Source organism: Xyrauchen texanus, chromosome 9 (genome assembly GCF_025860055.1).
Source record: "Xyrauchen texanus isolate HMW12.3.18 chromosome 9, RBS_HiC_50CHRs, whole genome shotgun sequence".
Lineage (NCBI taxonomy): Eukaryota > Metazoa > Chordata > Actinopteri > Cypriniformes > Catostomidae > Xyrauchen > Xyrauchen texanus.
The window spans coordinates 39812805-39826910 of record NC_068284.1 but is presented as its reverse complement, the minus strand read 5'-3'; the positions used below and the strand labels follow the sequence as shown (position 1 = coordinate 39826910).

Below are 14106 nucleotides of genomic sequence, written 5' to 3'. Positions count from 1 at the left end.
TACATGCACTTAATTGAAATATCTTGTGTAAATGTACTGTATTCGCTGATAAATAATATTTATAGCAGTGTGACTTTAGTGTATCATAAAGCTGAGGTTGCTAGCCAGGAAAATGTACTTTAGTTTGCATCAACCCTGGATTTTAGATACCATGAAAGTGGGTCTGCCTTTACTGGTATTCATAGCCATAGTAAAAGTAAAAATATATAACTGCACACACATACAAGTTTATTTTATTACCAATGTTTCAGCAAGAAGCCTTTATCAAGGTACTGGTAGTAATATAAACTTGTGAGTGTGCAGTTATATAATTTTCTTTTGAAAGTTTTTGGCCTAACTTTCACCTCCAAACTTAAGGTGTGTGTTTGCTCCAGAGTCTCTCTAGGATAATTCATATCCATAGTATCTTGCGTTCCAGGGCTAACCTGCTTCGGTTTTGTTCTGGGTAACAGATCACTAACAGATACTGAACCACTCAGCTGTGAGTAAAGTGGCATCTTTGAATCAATAAAGTCACTCCCCTGTTTCTCTTAAAGCGCACTTTACAGAAAAAAATCTTAGAAATCCACAAAATCAACTGTTCATGATATATTATTTATTTGAGAGTCTAAATGGAGTCTTGTATTTTATTTAAAAACACTATCATTGTTCTTCATTTACCTCCACTAGCCATAAAATAGAAAATATCTATGAAAATATAAACATAATACAATATCAGACTATCTATAAAACAGCTAGTAAAATGGATGAATTAACCTAACCCTAAACAAACAAACCCTAACCCTAGTTTGCTTTGTGTCTTTAATTTCTTCATAATTGTACAGTGATACCTTGTGCTGTGTAAATCATGCATTTTAATTCTTCTTGATTTCAGGGTGATTGGCTGTTCACTGTAAACGTCACTCATTCATGTGCATGTGTTTGTGAACTAATCTTAAACTCAGGATCAAAGTCTGAGTTGACAGAGTAAGCTGATGGGCAGTGTCATGGTACCAATTAAGCCTGATTGGATTAGTTTGGTTTTGTCAACTCAAAACCAGTTCTGTCACATGAGTTTGTTCAACTTTATGGTACTGGCCCCAGGTAGAGGTCATGAATGAATGCTGTGCAAAACCTTGTAATGTGCTCATCAACCTGAAAATGCAACAAAAAATAGGTTTATTAATCAAAAAAGTGCTTACCAAGTCCAAGACATGACACTCGTAGTCCTGACTTTCCAAGATTCCTGTGCAGAGAGCAAAAAATTACAACATGACATAACCTACTGCCTCCACATCTGCCAGGCTTTCATGATGACAAAAATGTAATTTCTGTAACTTTTCTGTTTTATTTTTGGACTTTTTGAAATGTTACTTGATAATAAAGGAGAGAGAGGACAGAAATTATGGGGAGAAGAGTGAGGAAAAGGACTGGAAAACGACGTGAGCTAGATTCAAACCTGCATTGCCCACAAGAGCACCACATTCCGTCATGTGCAGTAACCACAAGGCCAGAGCTCCAACCAATTTAAATCTTCACATTAAAGGGGTCATGTCATGAGGTCTAAAATTTTCCTGCTGCACAAATGCCTCATTCTCTACTCTACAAAATCCCTACGTCATTTGTGGTACATTCATTCCTAACCACCTCTACAGCTCAAATACATTAACGCCTACTTAAAATCATTGCACCTTTGCCCAGCCCACTGGTGCTTCAGTTTAGTAAACATAAACAGAAGGACAAACAAAGCCTACTGTGGCCTAACTATTCCTGAACACCAAAGGGGACCCATCTGGACTATTTAAAATTATTTTTGTAATTAAACATGCCCATACAGATGTCTTTGACCACTTGGTACATATCTCTGGCTGCTTTTAAAAGATGTGGAGTCAAGTTCCAAATCTGAAGAGGAGAAGCAATTCTCAGAAAGTCATTTAGCAGCTCTGCATTTTGCTGTTTTGAGCACAAACACATCATGGACGCGTTCTTTCACCCATCTGTGCTATTTTTAATTATTGGTGTATGAAAACATGTGCTGGATAGGCGCTTTGACCGTTTAGATGCTTTTCCGGCGATGTGCATTTCGGTACACGATGATACTGGAAACAGGATGTGGATGTGTCTTCAGCGTTTTTCAGCATGGATTGCACATTTTTTGGCTTATATCAATGTGGATTGCTGTGAACCAGTCATAAAATTATTCAAGATTTGCAAATGAACTGTTCTTGACTGATGGGGCAGTTAAAAACACTTGGACCCAATCAATAAAGTAAACCAATTAATTCATGAATATTTTAAATGTCATGAATGTTTGATAGTTAATGGTGCGGACACCCGGTTTACACCGTCCGTTAACACGATGCGACACAATGGCTTGAGGCAGTCTACACCGGTGCATTGACACTAACTTTCTAAACCATTCATTTGTGTTATTGGCAGTAGTAGCGGTAGTGCATGCAACACAAATGTAACGGGACATCTGTCGGCACAAAGCGACGTGCCACAACGGACGCTTCCACGATAGACATCATCATTCATTATAATGCGTTCTATTGCTTTTGATGCGACTCTCATGCCTGGTGTAAACAGGGTGTGAGTGTTAACAGTTGTGCTTGAGATGAACAGTTTAATATATACAGTTGCAATGTGTTTGATGTGCGTTATGTGTAACCTCAGACATTTAGCTTTATAATGTTGTGGAGCTTGATCATTCTCTTCAGATTGAGTTTAAAAAATGGCTGAATTTGAAGGGCTGCACACTGTTAGTCAATCAGACTAGTGGGCGTTTATGTATAATTTTTAAGAAGGCCCTTATGCCAAGTGTTTCAGGCAGAATGCCAAAGACAGGGTGGAAAATGATCATATATTACAAAATTATGAATGTTTTAATGCAAAAAAAAAAAATAAAACATTGTTAGTGGACCTAAGGGAATATAATAAAACAATGCAGAACACAACATTAAATGGATAGTTCACCCAAAACATTTTATTCTGTCATCATGTACTCACCCTCATGTTGTTTCAAACTTGCATGACATTCTTTCTTCTGTGGAACACAAAAGGAGATGTTAAATGGAAGCATAGCCTCAGTCACCATTTACCTCCATTTTACGGGAAAAAAAGATGCAAATCAAATTGCTGAGTGACTGAGGCTAACAGTCTGCCTAAAATCTTTTGTTTTCCATGGAAGAGAAAAGGTCATATAGGTTTAATAATGTTTACTGAGTAAATGATGATTTTACTCAGTAAATGAGATTTTTCATTTTTTGGTGAACTATCTCTTTAAGAAATCATTGTAAATCATCATACCATACTGTACATTGGTTAACAAGATTAATTATAAATTGACTGTAAAAACACACTCATTTTATTTGAAAGCATGAATGACCTGCCAAACTGTGACCATGATGCTTTTCAACAACTGACTTTTTTTTAGGTCTTAAGGTGACTTCAAATTTCTCTCACTCCAGACAGTGACTGAATATTTGATCAGCCTTGACCAATCCACAGAGACCATTCTGAGTCTTAAAGCACTTCAGTGATTTAAGATTGCTATTACACAGAACAAGCTCCTTAATAGCTTTTAAAAAGAAGTAAATGTGAGCACACCCCCACACACAAAATTACTGGCTGGTATATGCCCTAAAGTCTTGGATGAAAACTATTTATGGCTTTTGCCTCCCATTTAGATCATACTATTGGCTACAATATAAAATAAATTAAGGAAAGCTCTATTCATCAGAGTGCAGATGCTCCTTTAACAGCGACCCTGCCTGAATTTTATACCTCACTCCTCCACCATTAAAGCTTCCACCACCCTGATGTGGCTTTCTCTTCATGCCTGACTGAGTCAGATGTAACACCTCATTCACTTCAGCACTACACACACAAAATACCACAAATCAAAGAATATGACATTAAAAACACACTAGATTCCACTTGGTCCAATATTATTGTCCTCAAAATTGCTTAAACGTCTGTTTGGTTCTTGTGATTATAGAATAGACCCCCAATAGTCTGTTCACGGATACATTTAATGCACAATGTACATAAAACTGGAAAGTACTTCCTCGATCTATTAAGCTCTAATCTGATTGGCTGGCTTTATGCAACATCTGGGAGTAAGTGCACACAGGTTTTGTTTTTCTTTTTTCAGTCCAATTAGAAACAGTGTTGTTTTCAAAAGGTAACAGATTGATACAACAATTGACTGCTTTAAGGATGAAATAATCATGCTCAGAGTTTTGTTTGAGGAAATTAATGTAGGAGTATGTTAATAAGATTTCCACAAGCATATTTGTGATGATTTTAATCACAGAGACTAAAAATGTTCTGCAATTCTTCTGGTGTTTTCTGTTAAACCGTAGACTACTTGGCAATTATTTAAGGGTGTTTCTTCAGGTACTTTAGGCAATTTCATGTCCAAAGGATTTTGTTTTTTATTAATAAAACTAACAGATTTCATGTTTTTTCTTTTTGTTTTAAGAAAGACACATTAAAACTGACATGGAAACTTTTTTCCCATGCCTTCATTTATTTGTGGTTGTTTTTAAATGCCTTTTATGTTTATATTTGACTGTTTAAGCCTTGTCCCAGACTTTCAATTTTAAACAACGAAAATCCATAAAAATTTTTTTCAAAATGATGATAATTTAATAAAGAGTAAAATAAACAATAAACAATTTCAATATTTATTGTGCATTGTTTTGTACTTTTTTAAAATACAACTGTCCCACAGGCATCATTTCTACCACACCAAACTATTTTGCCCTTAATAAAGTTTTTTCAAAAGTTAGTGTACTTGTTAACCAAGTTGGCAAAAGTGTCAGTGAAGATCATGCTTGAGTTGAAATATGAGACGTTTGCTGAAAACAAAGAAAATAAATGTAAATATCACTTGTGAGCACAATATTTTTACTGGCCGTTTTTACTGTACAAATCAAGCCATAATTTTGCCAAATTATTAAAAAAGTGTGAAAATATTTAATATGTATAATTAGAATACATGAACTGTTTGCTAGGAAATTAGCCTTAGCAAGACAAAGGCTTAAAGCATTAAAAATGGAAATCTAATAGATAGACATTCATAAAAAATGACAAGAATGACATAAATCCCCTGTGATGCATGTACATACACTGGTGGACTTTGTTAGTAGCCAAATTTAATAAACTAATGAGCATTTGAAAGAAAAAAAATACTAGTGCTGTCAGTCGTTTAAATTTCTAATTGCAATTAATCATATAATGTTTTGAAGGTAATCATGATTAATCACATATTTTGAAAGTGCTGAAATTTTACACCATATATATAAATCTTTTAATGTTAAAATGCATTTATTTCCATCTTAGGAAATATAATTCCAGGAAATAAAACAAAACAATATGTAACAATATAATGCTTTATTAAAATGTTTCTAACAAAGCCTTAGTACAGTAAGCACAGTATAAAGATAGAAATGCACTAAAATAGCACAAATTCAAGTAACATTAAAAAAAGTATAATTTGGAGTTTGACTAATTGAAAGAACTAGTCCCCCCAGGTTGCAATTTCATTGCAATGGGCAGTAAATCTCTTAAACTCTCATCCTCCACAATATTAATCAGCAGGCAGACTGTGGCTATCCGCTTTCCTACAGCAATTGTGAAGTTGCGTTCATGATTCGCGTCAGGGTGTCAACGCCAGAGCCACTTTGAACTCCACATGAAAAGTGCTTGCAGACATAAAACATCTCATACTGTGTTTTGGTGATAGTTAAGGCTGAATAATACTTGATTTTTTAATATCACAAGTCCCATCTGGCATTAACCTATTTTAATTAATTGCATGCATAAGCATTAATTCTGACAGCTCTAGTTTTAACGAGACTTTACTCCCTAGAAGTGCCTAAACCGCAAAAAATCCAACCAAATTGTGGTTGGCCTCATTACATGCCAGTCAGACAGTCTCTTCCTGTCTAAGTAGGGGGCACTTGGCCAGAATAGGCGGCAATTTTTAATTTTAAATGTAATTCTTATTTGACTATGCGAGACCACTCTAATTACTATAAACAGGTGTGGAAGAAGTCTGTTGTATTTTATTGTACACAAGTAGGGATTTAGAGATGCAGTGCTTTGGTTCTGCAGTTTAATCTAAGCTCTAACAAGATCCCTTAGGCTGAATTCTGGCAGACCCGAGCTCTGTAAATTCAAGCCATTTACTCTGGTGTTAAGACTGCACTGTCTTGATCTTCCCCCAGTGGAACATATACAGGTATGTGTTAATGTGTGTGCATGTGGGAACCAAGTACTGTAACATCGGTACTTAAAAGATTTCTGGCACTAAACACTACCACATGTACTAAAATTGTATGGCTTTCTTTTATCTATGAAACACAAAAGGTGATGTTAGTCATACGGGTTTGGAATAACATGAGGGTGAGTAAATTATGGCAGAATTTTTATTTATGAGTGAACTTTCCCTTTAACACTTGGATAAATTCAACCAAGTTTCTCTGTATTTTGCAGTACTGATTTCCGTAAGTAGTTTCTTAACCGTGTTTATTTCTGTGGGCATGGTAAAACCATGCAGCATTGACTTGCAGGAAGTGAGTTAGGATGCATTGGATTTGGAGAGAAACCAAGAGCACTGATTTTGGCTTGCGGACACCCGCCACCCCCAGATTTTCAGAGCTTATGGTGAGAATACTAAATCAGCACGCAAAGTATGCATTCCCTTTCAAACTGATGTCTGTCACTGCAACTTTCTGTGTATAATCCATTTAAACGATCTGTTTGAATCCAGAGCAGCAAACAAAATTAACAGATACACTCACTGAGTAAAAAAACAAAACAAAACACAAAATGATCCACTTTATCTCGTAGCCCCATCCCTGCAGTTCAGGTCAGGCTTATCAGATTATTGCCTTTCAGCAAGACAAATCTGTTGTCTCTCTAAATGGCGGCTTCAACCTTCACACAGATACAGCTGTTGAATTTCAACAAAGATTATCATACACTATATTGTTTTGTCTGCCTTTTTCTGAGCTGTAATTAGTTTGTGTGACATTACAACCAAAGCATATCATCAGCTGCAGACAAACTCAGCAAAAAAGAAACGTCCCTTTTCAGGACACTGTATTTTAAAGATAATTTTGCAAAAATCCAAATAACTTTAAAGATCTTTATTGTAAAGGGTTTAAACAATGTTTTCTGTGCTTGTTCACTGAACCATAACAATTCATGAACATGCACCTGTTGAACGGTTGTTTAGACACTAACAGCTTACAGACTTTAGGCAATTAAGGTCACAGTTATAAAAACTTAGGACACTAAAGAGACCTTTCTACTGACTCTGAAAAACACCAAAAGAAAGATGCCCAGGGTTCCTGCTCATCTGCGTGAACGTGCCTTAGGCATGCTGCATGCAGGCATGAGGACTGCAGATGTGGCCAGGGCAATAAATTGCAATGTCCGTACTGTGAGACACCTAAGACAGTGCTACAGGGAGACAGGAAGGACAGCTGATCTTCCTCACAGTGGCAGACCACACAAGCACAGGATCGGTACATCCGAATATCACACCTTCGGGACAGGTACAGGATGGTAACTACAACTGCCCGAGTTACACCAAGAATGCACAATCCCTTCAACAGCAACAACGTCGCCTATGGGCACAAACCCACCTTCGCTGGACCAGACAGGACTGGCAAAAAGTGCTCTTCACTGATGAGTCACAGTTTTGTCTCACCAGGGGTTATGTTCGGAATCGTGTTTATCGTCGAAGGAATGAGCGTTACACCGAGGTCTGTACTCTGGAGCGTGATTGATTTGGAGGTGGAGGGTCCGTCATGGTCTGGGGCAGTGTCACATCATCATCGGCCTGAGCTTGTTGCCATTGCAGGCAATCTCAATGCTGTGCGTTACAGGGAAGACATCCTCCTCCCTCATGTGGTACCCTTCCTGCAGGCTCATCCTGACATGACCCTCCAGCAAGACAATGCAAACCAGCCATACTGCTCGTTCTGTAGGTGATTTCCTGCAAGACAGGAATGTCAGTGTTCTGCCATGGCCAGCAAAGAGCCCAAATCTCAATCCCATTGAGCACGTCTGGGACCTGTTGGATTGGAGAGTGAGGACTAGGCCATTCCCCCCAGAAATGTCTGGGAACTTGCAAGTGCCTTGGTGGAATAGTGGGGTAACATCTCACAGCAAGAACTGGTAAATCTGGTGCAGTCCATGAGGAGGAGATGCACTGCAGTACTTAATGCAGCTGGTGGTCACACCAGATACTGACTGTTACTTTTGATTTTGACCCCCCTTTGTTCAGGGACACATTATTCCATTTCTGTTAGTTGCATATCTGTGAAACTTGTTCAGTTTATGTCTTAGTTGTTGAATCTTTTTATGTTCATACAAATATTTGCACATGTTAAGTTTGCTGAAAATAAAAGCAGTTGAAAGTGAGCTTTCGTTTTTTGCTGAGTTTATAATTTAAAACTCTAGCTCTGTGTGAAGAAGGTGTAGGCATGCAGACATGTGCACTGTTGGGTGTCAACAGATCTTTCCTCATCACACAGAGCTGAGTCAGATTTGAAGAACTGAGAGACTGAGTGGCAGAAGAGCTCAGAAATCCCTCAGTAATCCAGTGAAAACTGTATGCATCATTTCACTCACATTGTTCAGAGGAAGGTGTATAAAGAACAGATGTGTGATGACAGGAAAGCAGGTTGTATTTGTTTGTACATGTGCTCATCTGCGTATATAAATGTTTTTTTCCTTTTTTTGTCTGTATGCTCAAATCTCAAATAACACAGAAATATAGAATCAACTATTTTCATTCACTGTAAAAATAAATAAGTTCCCTCAACTTAAGCTAGTTGTCTTCTTGCTTTGAATCAGTCAAGTTACATTAACAAAAAATATGAATTTCTTTAAAAAATTTCCAACAAGAGGCACAGCATTTTGCTATGCAAAGCTCAGTAATGGTGACACTCCACAAACAATATTATATAAAATATAAGCTATTAATAACAAAATTGTGTTAACCTTGCACTTTACTAGATTAAATGATTTAGGTTGAATAAGAACCAATCAAGTATGTTCAACAACAGCGCAAACATTATTTTTGCTTACATTTTTGAATTACATACAATCTCCGTTAACTTAATCCATTTGTGTTGGGACTATTTAAAAAAATGTTGTTGACAACTGAAACTGGGCAGAGGATTTGTAGTTCTTAGGATGCTTTGCATTGGACTAGATGCAAAAAGTAAATACATTTTTATTTTTATTTTATGTATTTTTGAGCAACAGAAATGGGGGAGACTTGATAGTGCTTAAAATTGGGTTAATTTGGGATTTGAGACAAATTCTGTTACAGAGCGTTACCATTGTGGAGAAGACTGGAGTTTTTGCTTAACTTGAGGATGGGTACACAAGGAACATGCTGTATATTGCTTTGCTTTATTATAATCTTATAACAAAATCAATAATGTGACAAAATATTATGTAAAACTAAAGAAATTAATATAATTAGATAGACACAAATAAAATCATTTTGAGGATACTTAATTGGGTTAAACCAAGAGGAAAAAAAATTGTTGAGGTAGCTTAAATGATTCATGTGGAACTGAATACACGATTTAATCATGTAAATTCAAAGCATTTTTTTTTCAGTGCAAGAGCTGCTCAGACCGGCTCATCTGACAATTAAAGGTACAGTTCACCCAAAAATGAAAATGCTGTATCTTCTCACACTTATCTTGCTCAAACCATGTTTTATTTTTGTTTCCGTGGAACACAAAAGGAGTTATTTAGCAGAATGTCCAGGCTGGTCTTTTCCAAGCAGTAACATTGCAGAAGCTGTCAAGCTCCAAAAAAATATAAAAATCAATAAAATAAAATAAAAAATAACATAAACATATAGTAAGTTCTTGTGCACTACAATATATGCCAAATCTTCTTAAGCCAGCAATAGAAACAAACCAAAATTCCAGATGTTACTGATTAAAAAAAATTTAAAAAAAAAAGGTAAAAGAAAAAATGATGAATTTTTTTTCGGGAAGAACTATTCCTTCCTTAAAATCACACATTTAAACATGCTGCATGCAATGTCTTGACTAATAATAAATACTGATCAACAAATGTTTCTCTGGAAAAGAGCCGTAAAAGACTTCCCTGTTAACATTCTGTAACAGTGTTCTCTCTGCAGAATGAAATGGAAACTTCAGTGCTGCACACACAGAAAACATGCATTGGCTGAACTGGCAGTAATGCCATGAAGAAAAATGCCTACAAGTCCAAGATAGTAACACATACACAGATCGATTTTTAATAGGCCATTGTCCAAAAAGCCAGACGCCCACACACACACACACACACATATATATATATATATATATATATATATATATATATATATATATATATAATGACAAGGACAAAAGTGCACACACATACAGACACAGCAAGATTGCAGTGCCCATTTGGACAGCAGCACTGACCACTGAACCATGGCACAGCAAAACTCTTTACTATAGTGCTGTGAACATGGAAATACCAGGCAACAATTACACATCTATGAATACAGCAAAGACACAAAAACACAAAGTCAATGCTATAGTACATTTCATTCATCTTTAGAAGGGAATCTCTTTTTAAGACATTTAAATTCAACATGAAATCAAAATGGATCCTATTTACTATCTTAATAGATGTGCCTTGTCTTGTTGTGCATTATTCACCAGTGCATACTATTCTATAGAATAAGAAAGCAGTGCTGCTGTTTTAATAACTTGCTAAGCATTATATAATGTAATGTTTGTAAATGTGAATCAAATAAATCAATATGTGGTGTGGTGGTGGTATAGTGGTCTAAGCACATAACTGGTAATCTGGTAATCAGAAGGTCGCTGGTTCAAGCCCCACAGCCACCACCATTGTGTCCTTGAGCAAGGCACTTAACTCCAGGTTGCTCCGGGGGGATTGTCCCTGTAATAAGGGCTCTGTAAGTCGCTTTGGATAAAAGCGTCTGCCAAATGCATAAATATAAATATAATATCTGTGGTTTATGATGAAGAAATACTGTATTTGTAGGTTGAACTTTTAAACTATCTTAAACTACTTTTTTCGACCAAACTTATTTCAGCTCTATTCAGTAGGGCTGTACAATTTTGTCTGACATATAACCTTGTGCGACCCAGAGTACAAAATGCATGGACATAGTTTTCTGGCTTTGCATACTTTAAATTCATCTAAACTGACTGATCCAAGTTTTTATATTGAAACCTATTTGAGGCAAAAGATTAGAGTCTCTAGTATCATCCGATATGCCATTTTTGCAATTTGAGCAATTTATCGCAAAAGGCCACGCTGCTAAACACAATGTACACTGATGTGTACTTTAGCGCATCTTTTCCTTTCCTAGATTAACTGTGCAGTGTCACATTGAGAATCAATGGGTTCATCCAAAAGCTGAAAAATGTGGCTTTCAGGGGCTTTTTTTTGGAGTTAGGATTTAAATAAGGTACATTTCAAACTGTTCTGAGACCAGTGCAGATAGACAGCACACTGGAGGTTAAGTAATTCACTAAATAGGGACCAAGGGAGCATCCTACAGCTCTCTATGCCAGTGTTTCCCAACCACTGTGCCGCGGCACACTAGTGTACTGTGAAAGATTGTCAGGTGTGCCATGGAAAATTATCAAATTCCACAAAATAAATAAATGCATGAAAAAAAAAATATATAATTTCAGAGATCCAAACTCCTCACCTTTTGGAGAAATTTGCCGTTTTGAAAGCATAATCGGTCAATTTTGTGATTATGAAGAGCAATGATCAATGTGCAAAAGTGAGTGATATTTATACGCGTTAAAGGTCATTCACATGACTCGCGTCAGCGCTGCAGAATATAGCCGAAATTCAGTCATTACAAGTAACACGCTACTAAGATGGACAGAAAAGAAAAAAATATTGACGATGGTTAGCCTATGTGGGATAGTGGTGTGCCCTAGAATTCTTTAGTCGTAAAAAGTGTGCCGTGGCTGAAAGAAGGTTGGGAAATACTGCTCTATGCATTCACTCAAGACTTCCTATCAAAAGTTCAGTTTCAGGCTGCAGATGATGTTTGGATCACTCAACATGTTTGGCAGACATAGGACAAAGGTAATCAGTACATGAATTCAGAATTTATAATGAATAATTGTATTTTAGCATGGTTGGCAGTGATTGGACGGTAATTATGCAAATTTCTAATGTAATGTCTATAACATTTTAAAACATGAATAACCAACACTCCTTGAATCATAATAAACAATTTGATTAAAAAAATGTCACAACTTGGTGACAAGAATGGTAGAAAGAGGGACCCAAACACAGGAGGCAAAGAACTGTGTTTTATTCAAATGAAAACAGAATACAAACAAAACATCTCACGATGGAGAGAAACAAAATAAAGGCAAGTGCATGTATCGAAAACTAACTAAACCAAAATGCAAACAAAAACTCACATGGGAGAAAACCAGAAAAGACAAGGCAAGATACAAAATATAACAAACAAATGGTTACTCGCATCAACCGACAGACAAGATTGGAGAGCAAACACAACGATCTGATGGGGAAGACAAGACAAAGGAGAGAATATAAAGAGGAAGGGAAGATTGAACACAGGTGCTGCCAACAATCACAAGCAGCACAAATCAACACTGATTGCGCAGCTGAGCAGCACCCGTGTGAAACATGAGGGAAGGAGGATAACAAAAGAGAGAGAGAGAGAGAGAGAGAGAGAGAGAGAGAGAGAGAGAGATATGGAGGAAACTGTCACAATCCCGCCACATAACAAATAAAACCAGACCAAACCAGACCAGACCGAATGAGAGGAGTTTTGGAATTTAGCGTCCCGTACCAGCAGCATAAGCCTCACCTCAGCAAGCCGACAGATGTGATCCACCAAATCCCAAAATGGCCAAGCAAAAATCTCCCACAGCTCCTCTGGACAGATAGTCTTGTCCAGGCCCGACAGAAAGAGATGTTTCAGACGAGTCTTATCATAACACCTCCCGCGGGGATCTTGGGCTAGCTCTAGAGCAAAAACACGAAGAGGCCGCCCATTCTGTTGCGTTCTTTCTTGGGTGATGTCATGAGACCCGCTTCCGGAGCTGGGTCCGGTATTGGTCAGATCATTTTGTTAAGAATGGTAGAAAGAAGGCCCCAACACAGGAGGCAAATAACTAGGCTTTATTCAAATAAAAACAGAATACAAACAAAACCTCTCATGATGGAGGTAAACATAAAAGACAAGAAGCACATGAATAAATATAACAGAAAACTAACAAAACCAAAATGCAAACAAAAACTCTAATGGGGGAAAAAAACTGAAAAGACAAGGCAAGATGGAAAATATAACAAACAAACTAAGAACAAGAACTCAAATGGACTGACTGACTGACTGACAAGACTGGAGAGCAAACACAACACAAAGACTTGACGGGGAAGACAAGACAAAGGAGAGAATATAAAGGCTGTGTCTCATTTGGAAGGCTGCATCCTCTAGAGGTCGCATTTGTCGGCAACATACGTAATAGAGGCTATCTCGTTTCATAAAAGCGAGTAGGACACTTCGAATGGAGCCTTCGAATGTGACCTTCTTTCACGGGAATTCTGAGATTGCATGAGCATGCAGCCTTCGAAACAAATTGCCGTAATTGTTTTTTAGACTTTTCCATTGAAGCAAAGAATTGTGGGTTGTGAGTGCCCAAGAAGGATACACCTCTTGCGTCCTCCGAAATCCCGTGAAAGAAGGTCACATTCGAAGGCTGCATTGAAGTGTTCTACTCGCTTTTCTGATACAAGACAAGATAATGCGACCTCCAGAGGACGCGGCCTTCCAAACAAGACACAGCCAAAGAGGAGGGGATGATTGAACACAGGTGCTGCCAATAATCATAAGCAGCTTAAATCAACGCTGCCATGACAACGCTGATTGCGCTGCTAAGCAGCACCCATGGGAAACATGAGGGAAGGAGGAAAACAAAAGCACATGCACAACCAGGGAGAGGTGGAGGAAATTGTCACAAAGAACATAACGAATAAATCCAGACCAAAAGGGCAGAATGACACTTAGTACCGCTGTCCACAAATGTTGCCATAATT

General features: G+C 37.4%; 1 protein-coding gene across 1 annotated transcript in view; it reads right to left on the bottom strand.

Annotated features, from left to right (window-relative positions):
* The window catches only part of LOC127649255 (voltage-gated potassium channel subunit beta-1-like), a 69558-nt gene that overhangs the window by 44668 nt on the left and 10784 nt on the right, over window positions 1-14106 (bottom strand). Inside the window, exon 2 of the mRNA XM_052134275.1 lies at window positions 1182-1225. Coding sequence (XP_051990235.1) covers window positions 1182-1225 — 44 coding nt within the window. The remainder of the gene's footprint in view (window positions 1-1181; window positions 1226-14106) is intronic.